This window comes from Hemitrygon akajei, chromosome 21 (genome assembly GCF_048418815.1).
Source record: "Hemitrygon akajei chromosome 21, sHemAka1.3, whole genome shotgun sequence".
Taxonomy (NCBI): Eukaryota; Metazoa; Chordata; class Chondrichthyes; order Myliobatiformes; family Dasyatidae; genus Hemitrygon; species Hemitrygon akajei.
Genome location: NC_133144.1, coordinates 1,839,234 through 1,853,379, shown reverse-complemented (window position 1 = coordinate 1,853,379; position 14,146 = coordinate 1,839,234). Strand labels below are relative to the sequence as shown.

The 14,146-nt window shown below is 41.1% G+C and overlaps 1 protein-coding gene across 2 annotated transcripts in view; it reads left to right on the top strand.

The window, feature by feature from the left end:
• The first annotated feature begins 352 nt into the window (after positions 1 to 352).
• Positions 353 to 14,146, top strand: part of LOC140714045 (threonine--tRNA ligase 1, cytoplasmic-like) — a 99,773-nt gene continuing 85,979 nt past the window's right edge. For both annotated transcript variants that reach the window (XM_073024720.1, XM_073024721.1), the window contains exon 1: positions 353 to 612. In XM_073024720.1, the coding sequence (XP_072880821.1) occupies positions 367 to 612 (246 nt within the window). In that variant the 5' untranslated portion in view covers positions 353 to 366. The remainder of the gene's footprint in view (positions 613 to 14,146) is intronic.

Genomic DNA, 14,146 nt, shown 5'->3' with positions numbered 1-14,146 from the left:
ACCTGTGGCCATCAAACTTTACAACTCCTCCCTCGGACTGTCAGACACCCTGGGCCAATGGGCTGGTCCTCCACTTATTTCCACTTGGCATGATTAACTTATTATTATTTAATTATTTATGGTTTTATATTGCTATATTTCTTCACTATTCTTGGTGCGACTGTAATTAAACCCAATTTCCCTCGGGATCAATAAAGTATGTCTGCCTGTCTGTCTGAGCCTCCTGAGAAGGTTTCTGGCTTTCCCGTTACCTGGGGAAACGGGAGCCGGGGCCGGCATTGCTCAGTTCTCCTGGGCATGCGCCGGCTGTTGTTCATCCGCTTGCGCAGAACAAACAGTCCCTTACGACAGAGACACGGGGGTGGGATGGCGGCGGCGGCGGTGGCGGTGATAGAGCAGTTGTTGAGTAGGCAGGAGGCTGAGGTTCACCGGCTTAGCCAGGTGATGGAGTGGTTCCGAAATGGACATGAGGAACTGGTGGTCAGCCCGGACTTGCGGAGCCTCAGAGAGGAGAACGAGAGGCTGAAGTACCGGCGACTGCACCTGCAACGGAGCCTGCGAACGGAGCTGGCGAGATGCCAGGCTCCACTCAGCACCGGGCCTGGGCCCCAGGTAGGACGGCCGGGCTGCATCCGTGAGACGGGACTGGCATTCCCAAAGAGCCCTGGGTCTACTGGGCATTTCTTCCCGGCCCTGTACCTGCGCAATACTCTTGAACTCACCAGTCTCTCCAACGTATGAATATGTAAAACAACCAGAGTATTACATATTCATATGGTAAACATTCTCTAATCATCTGTTTTTGGCACATTTACATCACTCTGTAAGTAAGGAGACCTATAGTCTACACAATAGTCCCGGAGTGAAGATAGCTACCATGTTGTCCAGTTCGCCAGTGTCATTTGATGGAGGAAGTCTGTCATCTTTATCTGCTCTGGCTTCTCAGTTGTTTCAGAGCTGTGATATTAATACAGAAGAAGGATAAAACCAGATAGCATTTGGCATGAACAAAAACACTGAATTGTAAAGTAAATTACCAGTGCACTAATTCTTGTAAAGTCCTTCATTCAAGTCAAGTCACTTTTTTTTAATAAATTTTTTTATTAGTTTTTCAAAACATTTTACAAAATTAAAAACCCCAAATCCCAATGGGGAGCATTAATACAGTGCAAGATAAGCATACAATAACAATATGCTACAAAGGAAGAGAATTTAACAAAAAAGCACCTAAATTAAAGACAAGTGAGCTTAGTGTCCTCCCCAAGCCCCACAACACAAGAAAAAAACAACAACAACTCTAGACCAACCACCACACAGTATAAAGAGTATAAGTCCAGACAGTCAAACTCCCAGACTGTGAATACACTTAGTAACAGAGGATAATAATGCCTACTACCAGAAAAAAAAGGGAGCTGAAAGCAAGGGACCGAAAAGAAGAAAAAAAAGAAAAAAAAACCCTAGTCAAGAGGAAGGTTATGAAAGTACTCGATAAAAGGTCCCCAGACCTTATGGAACTTTAGATCCAAATTAAGAACTGAATAATGAATTTTTTCGAGGTCCAAGCAGGCCATAATGTCGTTAAGCCATTGCGCATGAGTGGGCGGGGCAACATCTCTCCATCTAAGGAGGATCAAGCGTCTCGCCAGGAGAGAGGCAAAGGATAGTATTCAGCATTTGGTCGGACCCAGACATAAATCTGTCTCGCCCCAAAAACCGAACAGAGCAATTAAGGGGTTAGGTTCTAGGTGCTGATTCAGAATACCCGATAATGTAGTGAAGACATCTTTCCAGAATTTCTCCAAGCTAGGACAGAACCAGTACATATGGATGAGAGAGGCCATGCCCCTCTTGCATTTATCACAATGCCAGGGTAGAATCGAGATAGTTTAGATTTAGACATATGGGCTCTATGAACAATCTTAAACTGTAAGAGGCAATGGCGAGCACAAAGGGAGGTTGAGTTAACCGATTTGAGAACTGAGTCCCAGCTCTCCTCGGATAAGGAGATATTTAAATCCTGCTCCCAGGCCATTTTAATTTTATCCGCAGGGGCCCGTTGTAAGGCTGCTAGTTTATCTCGGATAATTGAAATTAAACCTTTACCTAGTGGATTAATGGAAAGAAATAGGTCCATAGCATTTTTCGCAGGCATTTCAGGAAAGTCAGGAATTAAAGGAGCAGTAAAGTGTCGGATTTGGAGATAACTGAAAAAGTGAGCGTTAGGCAGGTTGAACTTAACGGAGAGCTGCTGAAAAGAAGCGAAGCGATTATCGATGAAGAGATCTTCAAAATGTCTAATGCCCTTCCTGTACCAAACATGGAATGCTGAATCGTACATAGTAGGTAAAAAAAGGTGATTATGTGCGACAGGGCTAGAAACGGAAAACCCCTGGAAACCATAGCATTTCCTGAACTGAGCCCATATACGCAAAGTGTGTCTAACCAGAGGATTAACTATTGATCTGGGCAGACTGCTAGGGAGTGCAGAGCCAAGAAGTGCAGATATAGATAATTCTTTAGTGGAGCTCAACTCCATTGCCACCCAGTTAGGGCACTCGGGTTGACCATGGAAGAAAGACCAGAAGGCAGCACAACGTATATTAGCTGCCCAGTAATATAAGCGAAAGTTAGGTAAAGCCATGCCACCCTCTTTTTTAGATTTTTGGAGGTGGATTTTATTAATTCTAGAGCGCTTATTCTGCCACAGATATGACAAAATAATAGAGTCTAAGGAATCAAAAAAAGATTTAGGAATAAAAATTGGGATAGATTGAAATAAGTATAAAAATTTGGGGAGAACATACATTTTAACAACATTAATACGACCTACCAAGGACATAGATAGAGGTGACCATTGTACCAGACTCTGTTTTATAGCATATGAAAGATTGACAAAGTTTTCACGAAAGAGATCTTTAAACTTCCTTGTGACTGTAATTCCAAGATAAGTAAATTGATTATGGACTACTTTAAAAGGGAGATCACGAAATATTAGTTCTTGTGCTTCTTTATTAATTGGGAAAAGTTTACTCTTATGTAAGTTGAGTTTATAGCCAGAGATCTGGCTAAACTGGTCAAGAAGTGAAAACATTAGAGGTAAGGATGTAGACGGATTTGAGAGAAAGAGTAATAAGTCATCAGCATAGAGAGAAACTTTATGCTCAACACCCCCTCTCCAAATCCCGGTCAATTCAGGACAATTTCGAAATGCTATCGCCAGAGGTTCTATAGCCAAATCAAAGAGAAAGGGACTTAAGGGGCATCCCTGACGGGTGCCACGTTTGAGATTAAATACTTGGGATTTCTGAAAATTAGTTAGAACAGAAGCAGTAGGACACAGGTACAGCAATTGGATCCAAGAGATGAAACTTTGGCCGAGGTCAAATTTTTCTAAGACTGCAAAAAGGTAGTTCCACTCTATACGGTCAAATGCTTTCTCCGCATCAAGGGAGATAACACATTCAGGAGTCCCAGTTGGAACTGAGTATAAAATATTAAATAGATGCCGAATGTTAAAAAAAGGGAGATGGTTTTTAATAAAGCCTGTTTGGTCATCAGAGATAATAGAGGGAATAACGGTTTCTAATCTATGAGCCAACACTTTAGCTAAAGTCAAGTCACTTTTATTGTCATTTCAACCATAACTGCTAGTAAAAACGAGACAGTGTTTCTCAGGACCATGGTGCTACATGAAACAGTACAAAAACAACACAGACAAAAAAAAAACTACACTAGAGTACAGACCTACCCAGGACTGCATAAAGTGCACAAAACAGTGCAGGCATTACAATAAATAATAAGCAAGACAATAATCACAGTAGAGGGCAGTAAATTGGTGTCAGTCCAGGATCTGGGTATTGAGGAGTTGGATGGCTTGGGGGAAGAAACTGTTACATAGTCTGGTTGTGAGATCCCGAATGCTTCGGAGCCTTTTCCCAGATGGCAGGAGGGAGAAGAGTTTGTAAGAGGGGTGCGTGAGGTCCTTCATAATGCTGTTTGCTTTGTGGATGCTGCATGTAGTGTAAATGTCTGTAATGGTGGGAAGAGAGACCCTGATGATCTTCTCAGCTGACCTCACTATCCACTGCAGGGTCTTGCAATCCGGGCTGGTGCAGTTTCTGAACCAAGCAGCGATGCTGCTGCTCAGGATACTCTCAATACAACCTCTGTAGAATGTGATGAGGATGGGGGGGGGGGGGGGGGGGGGTTGGCAGATGGACTTTCCTCAGCTCATTCATTGTAATGTCCCTTTCGCAGACACCAGATGTCTTAAGTTGGGAGCTCTGCCCCTGTTGTAATTGAAGACTAGCTTCAAATAGTTTCACTCATAGAATCACATCTTGGAAGTAGTGTGCTGGTTACCGATATTGTCACTGAGTTTGTTTGTTCCCATTAGCAGACCCACTGCAGCATTCCTGGAAGTCTTCAGCCAAAGCTCCTGATCTTATGAAATCTTGGCTTGAGGCCAAATGATCAAGGGAAGTGATGGCTGGCGTACCTTGCTTGATAAATCAACCATGTTGACTAACATCACTGAATGTAGCAAGTACTTCTGTGATCTTCTGTAGCAGTACATATGTGCTGTGGAGTTGGCATTCAGCACTTCACGTGGCTGCAGAGCATTACCTCTGATGTGGCTGGCTGACTGAGCTCTGAAGGATGCAGCTGCCAGTCTTGCTCAGTGGCAGAGAGTGAATCAATATCAGTGATAAACCTTTGTCAATCTATCTCTTTGTAACATGCTTGTACAGTTCTGCTTTCACATGAAGGACACAACAATGTGCTGAAAGGGAATCAGATCTGGCAGTCCAAAGCTGGACATGCATGAGATACTGGACCATCAGCAACATCCAAAAAGTATCCAACAACAATATACATGTGCCTGTACTAGCCAAATCATTATGTTTCTATAGCTATCAATTCTGGCTCAAAGAGGAAAGCAGACAGACAAACTGAAAGTTTTACCATGCATACTTAGAAATGAAGTTCCGACCTGTCAAAACTGCCGCATTATCACAAAGTGAAGGAATGGAGTGTAGTTAAGAGAGCTATACAATTACACAACCAAAAGATCAGATTGAAGCTCTGCAATCCTGTGTTGGTAGTTTGCAGCTGTGTTGGAAAACTGAGTGGACTGTGGGAGTTAAGTGGTCATGATTTTCTGTCCTCAACTCTGACCAGGTTTAGCATGTAAGGGCTGAAGCAGTTACACCCACGTTCAGATAGAAGAGCTAAGACTTGACTTCCTCCTGAGTTTCCCTCAACACCAAAAGCCATATTAACCATGGTTCAACAGTCATCTGCTTCACTACTGCTTCTTGCATAAATCATAGGGGTAGAAACAATAACTTAACATTGGTCTAGTTTACTATTCAATAAGTACACAGCAGATTTTCCACCTTTGTGCCATTTTGTTTCATGAATCCCAGGCTTCTGCATTACCTTAATAATCAAAAATCTCTCAATTTTTTTTCTTTTCTTCATTTACTCCATGACTAAACTTTCACAGCCCTTTTGGATAGAGGATTCCAAAGATTCACCAATTTCTGGGTCAAGAAACTTCTTATTTTGTTCTGAGTGGTTGCCCCTTATTTTGAGACCCTGAGTTAAATACTTTTCAACCTTCGGCCTGTCATGGCACTTGAGATTTCTTTGAAACTCTAAGAAATCTGAAGTGTCGGGTCAGTGTTCTGAACAATTGGTACATTTGACATTGCTAAATCTCTCAAACCACCCCGCTGACCCTTGGCTGCACTCCCTCAATCACAGGTATATTATCCCTTGGGTAGGGAAGACTAGACTTGTACACAATATTAAAGACATGGTCTTATCAGCACCTTATATAGACATCTGTACCCTTGCATCAGTCAGTGAGCTGTGAGTCACCATTGACTAGAAACTGAACTGAATAAGAACAAAAGAAATAGGAGCAGGAGTAGGCCATCCGGCCCATCAAGCCTGCCCAGATCATGGCTGATCTGTCCATAAACTCAGCTCCATCTACCTGCCACAACCCACAACCCTTAATTCCCCTACTATGTAAAAATCTATCTAACTGTATCTTAAATATATTTAGTGAAGAAGCCTCAACTGCTTCCCTGGGCAGAGAATTCCACAGTTTCACCACTCTGGGAAAAACAGTTTCTCCTCATCTCCGTTCTAAATCTTCTCCCCTGAATCTTGAGGTAATGTCCCCTAGTTCTAGTCTCACCTACCAATGGAAACAACTTTCCTATTTCTATCTTATCAATCCCTTTCAAAATTTTGTATGTTTCTATAAGATCCCCTCTCATTCTTCTGAATTCCAGAGAGTATAGTCCCAGTTGACTCAATCTGTCTTCATAAATTAACCCCTTCATCTCTGGAATCAACCTGGTGAACCTCCTCTGCACTACGTCCAAAACCAGTATATCCTAGCTCAAGTATGGAGACCAGAAATGCACACAGTACTCCAGGTGCGGTCTCACCAGTACCCTGTATAGTTGCAGCATGACATCCCTGCTCTTGAATTCAATCCCTGTTGCAATGAAGGCCAACATTCCGTTGTCCTTCTTAATAGCCTGTTGTACCTGCAAGACAACCTTTTGCAATTCATGCACAAGCACTCCCGTCCCTCTGCACAACAGCATGCTGCAATCTTTCACTATTTAAATAATAATCTGCTCTTCTATTATTCCTCCCAAAGTGGATGATCTCGCATTTACCAACGTTGTATTCCATCTGCCAGACCTTGGCCCACTCACTTAACCTATCTATATCCCTCTGCAGACTCTCCACATCCTCTTTTCAATTTACTTTTCCACTCAATTTAGTGTCATCAGCAAATTTTGCTATGCTACACTCAGTCCCCTCTTCCAAATCATCAATGTAAATGGTAAACAACTGCGGGACCAGCACCGACCCTTGTGGCACCCCACTCACCACTGACTGCCAACCGGAGAAACACCCATTTATACCAACTCTCTGCCTTCTATTGGTTAACCAATCCACTATCCATGCCAATACACTTCCTCTGACTCCATGCATCCATATCTTATTTATAAGTCTCTTGTGCGGCACATTATCGAACGCCTTCTGTAAATCCAAGTATATGACGTCCACCTGTTCCCCTCTATCCACTGCACTCATCATGTCCTCAAAGAACTCCAGTAAGTTTGTCAAATAAGGACCTGCCCTTTCTGAATCAATGCTGTGTCTGTCTAATGGAACCACTCCTTTCTAAATGTTTCACTATTTCTTCCTTAATGACAGCTTCAAGCATTTTCCCGACTACAGATGTTAAGCTAACTGGCCTATAGTTGCCCGTCTTTTGCCTACATCTTTTTTAAAAAAGTGGCGTGACATTTGCTGTCTTCCGTTCTGCCGGGACCTGCCTAGAGTCGAGAGAGTTTTGGTAAATGATTACCAACTATAACCTCCGCCAGTTCCCTCAGCACCCTGGGATCCATCAGGACCAGGGGACTTATCTACTTTAAGGCCCTCTAGTTTGCTCATCACTGTCTCTTTAGTGACTGTGATTTTATTGAGGTCCTCACCTCCCATTTCGTGCATGACATCATTCTTTGGCATATTAGACATGTCATTCAATGCCTCAGCCATTTCCTTATCACCCAATATCAATTTCCCCTTCTCATCTTCCAAGGGACCTACATTGACTTTAGCCACCCTCTTCTGCTAAAGAAATAAATACATAACACATAAATACTGTTGCTTCTGGAATAGATCAGTGGCTGGGTATCCTCTTGCGAGCGGCTTATCCTGACACTTAAATGGCAAGGGTCAGGAGTATGGTGTAATACACTGTACGTGACTAGTACAGATGCTGCAGCCCTTCAAAGCTCAGCACTATCCAGATATAGCAGCCTGCTTTGTTTAAACATAGTCACTCCACACAGATGTACTGTCATTTACAAAATGGATGCAATCCCAAAGCCTATTCGAACAGCACTTTACAACTCTGTGGCCTGAGAAAGACAAACATGCAAAGTTCACAGTAAATTTATTATCAAAGTACATATGCCTCTGAGTTCTTGTGGGCATTCACAGTAAATCCAAGAACCATAATAGGATCAATGGAAGAATGCAACTAATGGGATGGATAGTGTGCAAAAGACAACAAACTAAAAATACAAAAAAGAAATAATAAATAAACAGTAAATACGGAGAACATAAATTGAAGGGGAGAAATGTGCAGATGAACAACACTACCTTCAGGTTCTCCAAGGCGTTCACCATCCTGACCTGCAAGCATATTACCATTTCTCTATGGTCATGGGGTCTAAATCCTCATCAATTGGCATTGTGCTGTTCAGGTCGACATTCTGCTACTTTCTTGATACTAATTAAGCTTAAGCTTCAGCCCCATCACTTCTTCTGGGCCATAGGCCACTCTGGGGCATAGCTCGCCAGAGTCCTCTGTCCTGGGCCAGTCTTTCATGTTGTCTCTAGATATAGCCCATCTTCTTGGTGTATCTGTTCTTCCCGAAAGGAGATTTTTGGAACTTCTGGGTTTTTATGGGATGGGGTTGCTCACCCCATGCCCAGATTTCCTCCTTTCGCAACTGTAAATGTAAATGGAATGGAAGACAGCAAATGTCACGCCACTTTTTTTAAAAAGATGTAGGCAAAAGACGGGCAACTATAGGCCAGTTAGCTTAACATCTGTAGTCGGGAAAATGCTTGAAGCTGTCATTAAGGAAGAAATAGTGAAACATTTAGAAAGAAGTGGTTCCATTAGACAGACACAGCATGGATTCAGAAAGGGCAGGTCCTTATTTGACAAACTTACTGGAGTTCTTTGAGGACATGATGAGTGCAGTGGATAGAGGGGAACAGGTGGATGTCGTATACTTGGATTTACAGAAGGCGTTCGATAATGTGCCGCACAAGAGACTTATAAATAAGATATTGGAAGTGACTGTCCAAGGAGGAGCTTCACAGTACATGCTGGCCTTAACGGTGATGCTTCCCAACTGAAAAAAAACTACATAAACAAGTGTTTAGAGTGATAGAGCATCACAACACAGACACAGGCACTTTGGCCCATCCAGTCCATGTCAAACTACTATTCTGCCCACTCCAATTGATCTGCACCTTGACTGTAGCCCTCCATACCCCTCTCAAACATCCATGTACATAATCAGATTTCTCTTAAATGTTGCAATCGAACCTGCATCCACCACTTCTGCTGGCAACTTGTTCCACACTCACTCCATCCTCTGGGTGTACAAGTTCCTCCTCATGTTCCACTTAAATGTTTCATTTTTCACCCTTAACCCATCACCTCTAGTTCTTATCTCACCCAACCCTAGTGGAAAACACCTGCATGCATTTACTGTATCGATTCCTTCATAATTCTGTACTCATTCATTAGTTAAGTGCCATGTCGTATGACATGAGCGATCATGGTCTTTCCATGACAATGATTGTTCTTGGTGTTACGTATTCAGGCAACAATAAATATATATGAGTTAGGCAAGGGTTTTTATAACAAATAACACGTTTATTAAACACTGAAAACAAACCCCCCAAAAGTAAACAAACACTAACGTAAGCGGAAAACAGCTGCTGTGCGGCAGCTTCACAGTTCTTAAAGCGATGCAGCAAAAACAGTTCTTAAAGCGATATTGCCAAAAGTTCAAAATGCTCAGTCCATTTAAAAGGAGGGACCTTTTAAGGCGATTTAAATTCTCTTCCACGTCGTTTTCCTTCGATCCCCGGCGTCGAACTCTTCCCACGTAGAATTTTACGAAACGTAACGGCTTAAAGGCACTGACCTCTTCTTCCACACTATTCTCAAATCCTTTCTGGTCAACCCAGGAATTAACACAAGAATAGTCAACAAAATCCTTCCGAATGAGGATCACACAAGGTCGAACCCAATCCACTGTCGAAAATCGATTCTCCTCGATCTTTAACTTCCGAACTTTTATCTTCACTCTCCACAGTAAAGAAACTGTTGGCAATGACCTTTTAAACTTTAGGCAATAGATAAAACTTCATTTTCCAACTAAACTGCGTCATCACATTAAATCACGCAGTGGCATGAAGTCAGCTTGGCAAATCCAGCCACGAACTGCCCCTCCCCACAGGGTGGGGTCTTCCTTTTATACCTGTAAAAAAAAACTGTCACATGACCTCTACTGGCGGGAAAATGACATCACTCCACCATCACAAGACCATTACCTCAAGTCCAGTATAACTTCAACCCCAGTCACGTGACAAGGGTACCACTGTCACGTGTCACGAGTACGTAACATTGGCAATTTTTTCTGCATTATAGTTTGCATAATGGTGATTATGAAACTGCTGATTCTAAAAAATTAATCTGTTTTCTTATGGCATTCTGCTCTGACCCCAAACCCCCATGAGTATCCCCCGAACTGACCCAATGAACCTCCCACTGAGTGGAAGGGCGATTGTAACTGAGCAGTAAATGTCCTTGTCAGGGGCACCCACAATCTATGAACGAATAAATCTTATGCTGAACATCAATAAAAATCCTTGATGATTCCCATCCGTAACATCCAGGTTGCCACCACGGCAGGTAATTGTGATAATTGTTTGTGGTTTTATTCCAGTTTAACCTTTGGACTGGCTTGGGGGCTCACAAAATCGTTCACAAACATTCCATCTCTGGGTTGATACCAGTCAGTCTGCTTTACAAATGAGTCAATACAGGAGTTTTTGACGGTATTGCTGCTCTGTTCCCACCCCTGCCCCCCCCCCCAATCCTTTGAGCATCCCGAGGAATAGAGGGTAAATGTTAGTATTGCAGGCTCAAAGCCACTTTTCATTGGTGCTGTTCTGAAGAGTGATGAGTGAGAAAGTTTGAGTTAGAAGTAGGAAATGAAGATCGCCTTTGAAATGGATGTAGATGAGGTAGATTGAGGCTGGTGTAAGGAACTGCTGCAGGCTGCAAGGTATGGGATTATCTAAATTTAGTGACACAACCTCTGAACAGCCTGGTTGTAGGATGCACAGTAGCTGCATATGTGAATAGCAAGCCATGTGAAGGAACAAGGATATCAGAAAGTATGTCCACAGATCCTGGTACAGGTGATTAAAAAGGCACTGAAGATCAGAACAGGATTGTATTGGAGTTGTTTGGGATTGAGTGTGCCTTGCTTCCACTGGCTTTCTGGGTTCTCAGGTAACTGAAGGACAATATGGGAGCTTGAGTCTCTTAATACTGATGGGGTAGGTCGTGGGTAATTTGAGGTGGCCTGTTGCTGCTGCTGCATACTTGGGTCCTCCGTTTCTCTGGTTTTTGATACCAAACCAAATTCTCCAACTCTACTTTGAGTGGTCATTGATTCATCCAGCACAGAAATACCTTTCGGCCACTATCCCAATGCTCACCATCAATCTCTTATCTGTTCTAATCCTATTTATGAGCATTAGGTCTGTAGATTTGCATGCCTTAGTCTGTCACCCAGGTTCCACTTAACATATGAATGAAAACATGGAAAACCTACAGCACAATACATGCCCTTCGGCCCACAAAGTTGTGCCGAACATGTCCCTGCCTTAGAAATTACTAGGCTTACCTATAGCCCTCTATTTTACTAAGCTCCATGTACCTATCTAAAAGCCTCTTAAAAGACCCCACCGTATCCGCCTCCACCACTGTTGTCAGCAGCCCATTCCACACACACACCACTCTGAGTAAGAAACTTAACCCTAACATCTCCCCTGTACCTACTCCCCAGCACCTTAAACCTGTGTCCTCTTGTGGCAACCAATTCAACCCTGGGAAAAAGCCTCTGACTATCCACACAATCAATGCCTCTCATCATCTTGTACATTTCTCATCAACCTTCGCTCCAAGGAGAAAAGGCAGTGTTCACTCAACCTATTCTCATAAGACATGCTCCCCAGTCCAGGCAACATCCTTATAAATCTCCTCTGCACCCTTTCTATGGCTTCCACATCCTTCCTGTAGTGAGGCGACCAGAACTGAGCACAGTACTCCAAGTGGGGTCTGTCCAGGGTCCTATATAGCTGCAGCATTACCTCTCAGCTCCTAAATTCAGTTCCACGATTGATGAAGGCCAATACACCATATGCCTCTCTTTTAATCTTTTTATTAGTATTAAAAATATTATGAACAAAATACAATTAAAATATTAATAATGGATTACAAACATATAAACTCCCATTACACATGAAGGAATACATAAACAATGAATACAGTATAAGTAAGCTTTCCCAAAACATAAACCATATAGTATATATATGAACAAGGTAAGTCTAGATATTCCATAATATATAATATAAAAAAAGAGAAAAAAAAAATAAATCTATATATGAAGGTTAACTAATCTACTAATCTAATATCTAAGAGAAAAAAAAACAAAAAAGGAAGAAAAAACTAAAAAAAACTAAAAAAAAGAGAAAAAAAAAGGGCTGTTCATAATATCTCACAAGCATACATAAACATCAATGTCGTCAACTCCGATCCTCTCAACATACATACGATTAAAGCTGAAAAAACCAATAAGCCTGGCACAGGGCCATTACATCATATGAAAATATTGAATAAATGGTCTCCATATCTTTTCAAATTTAATAGAAGTATCAAATACAGCACTTCTAATTTTTTCTAAATTTAGACATAACATAGTTTGAGAAAGCCAATGAAATACCGTGGGAGGATTAATTTCCTTCCAATTCAACAAAATAGATCTTCTAGCCATCAAAGTGAGAAAAGCAATCATTCGACAGGCGGAAGGAGATAAGTGAAGTGAGCCCATCATCGGTAAACCAAAAATTGCGGTAATAGGATGGGGTTGTAAATCAATGTTCAGTACCACCGAAATAATATCAAAAATATCTTTCCAATATTTTTCCAAAATCGGACATGACCAAAACATATGAGTTAAAGACGCGATTTCTGATTGACATCTATCACAAATAGGGTTTATATGAGAATAAAAATGAGCTAATTTATCCTTGGACATATGGGCCCTATGCACAACCTTAAATTGTATTAATGAATGTTTGGCACATATAGATGATGTATTAACTAATTGAAGAATTCTATCCCAATTCTCAATAGGAATAATAAGATTAAGCTCTCTTTCCCAATCATTTTTGGTCTTATCAAAGGGCACTGAACGTATCTTCATAATTATATTATAAAGTTTTGATATAAGCCCTTTTTGAAAAGGGTTTAATTCAAACAAACTCTCCAAAATATCTGAAGACACAAAATTTGGGAATGAAGGAAGTACCGTACTTAAAAAATGCCTAACATGTAAGTATCTAAAAAAATGAAATCTAGGCAAATTATATTTATTTGCTAATTGCTCAAAAGACATAAAACAGTTGTCCAAAAATAAGTCAGAAAATCTTAATAATCCCTTAGTTTTCCAAGCCAAAAAAGCTTGATCTATAATTGAGGGGTGGAAAAAACAATTAGATACAATAGGACTATTTAACACGAATTGAGTCAACCCGAAAAATTTCCGAAATTGAAACCATATACGTAAGGTATATTTAACTATCGGGTTGTCGATTCGATTCGGCAATTTAGAAAGAGCAAAAGGGAGAGATGTCCCTAAAATAGAACCCAGAGCATAAGCAGATACCGATTTAGTTTCCAAACTCACCCAATGAGGGCCAAAAGGACCATCCCATTCTTTCAACCAACATATCAAATATCTAATATTAACTGCCCAATAGTAAAATCTGAAATTGGGTAATGCCAACCCACCATCCTTCCTTGTCTTCTGTAAGTATATTTTACCTAACCTGGGATTTTTATTCTGCCATATATATGAGGAAATTTTTGAATCAACATTAGTAAAAAAGGATTTTGGAATAAAAATTGGTACCCGCTTGAAAAATATATAAAAATTTAGGTAAAATAACCATCTTAATAGCATTAATCCTACCTATCAGAGACAAAGATAATGGTGACCACTTAGTAAACAAGCCTTTAATCTGATCAATTAAGGGTAGAAAATTAAACCTAAATAATTCTTTATGGTTTTTTGTAATTTTAATCCCTAAGTAAGTAAAAGAGTCTTTAACTAATTTAAACGGTAAAATACCATAGTTTGGGACCTGTCTATTCAAAGGAAACAATTCACTCTTATTAAGATTTAACTTATACCCAGAAAACTCACTAAATTGAGCCAAC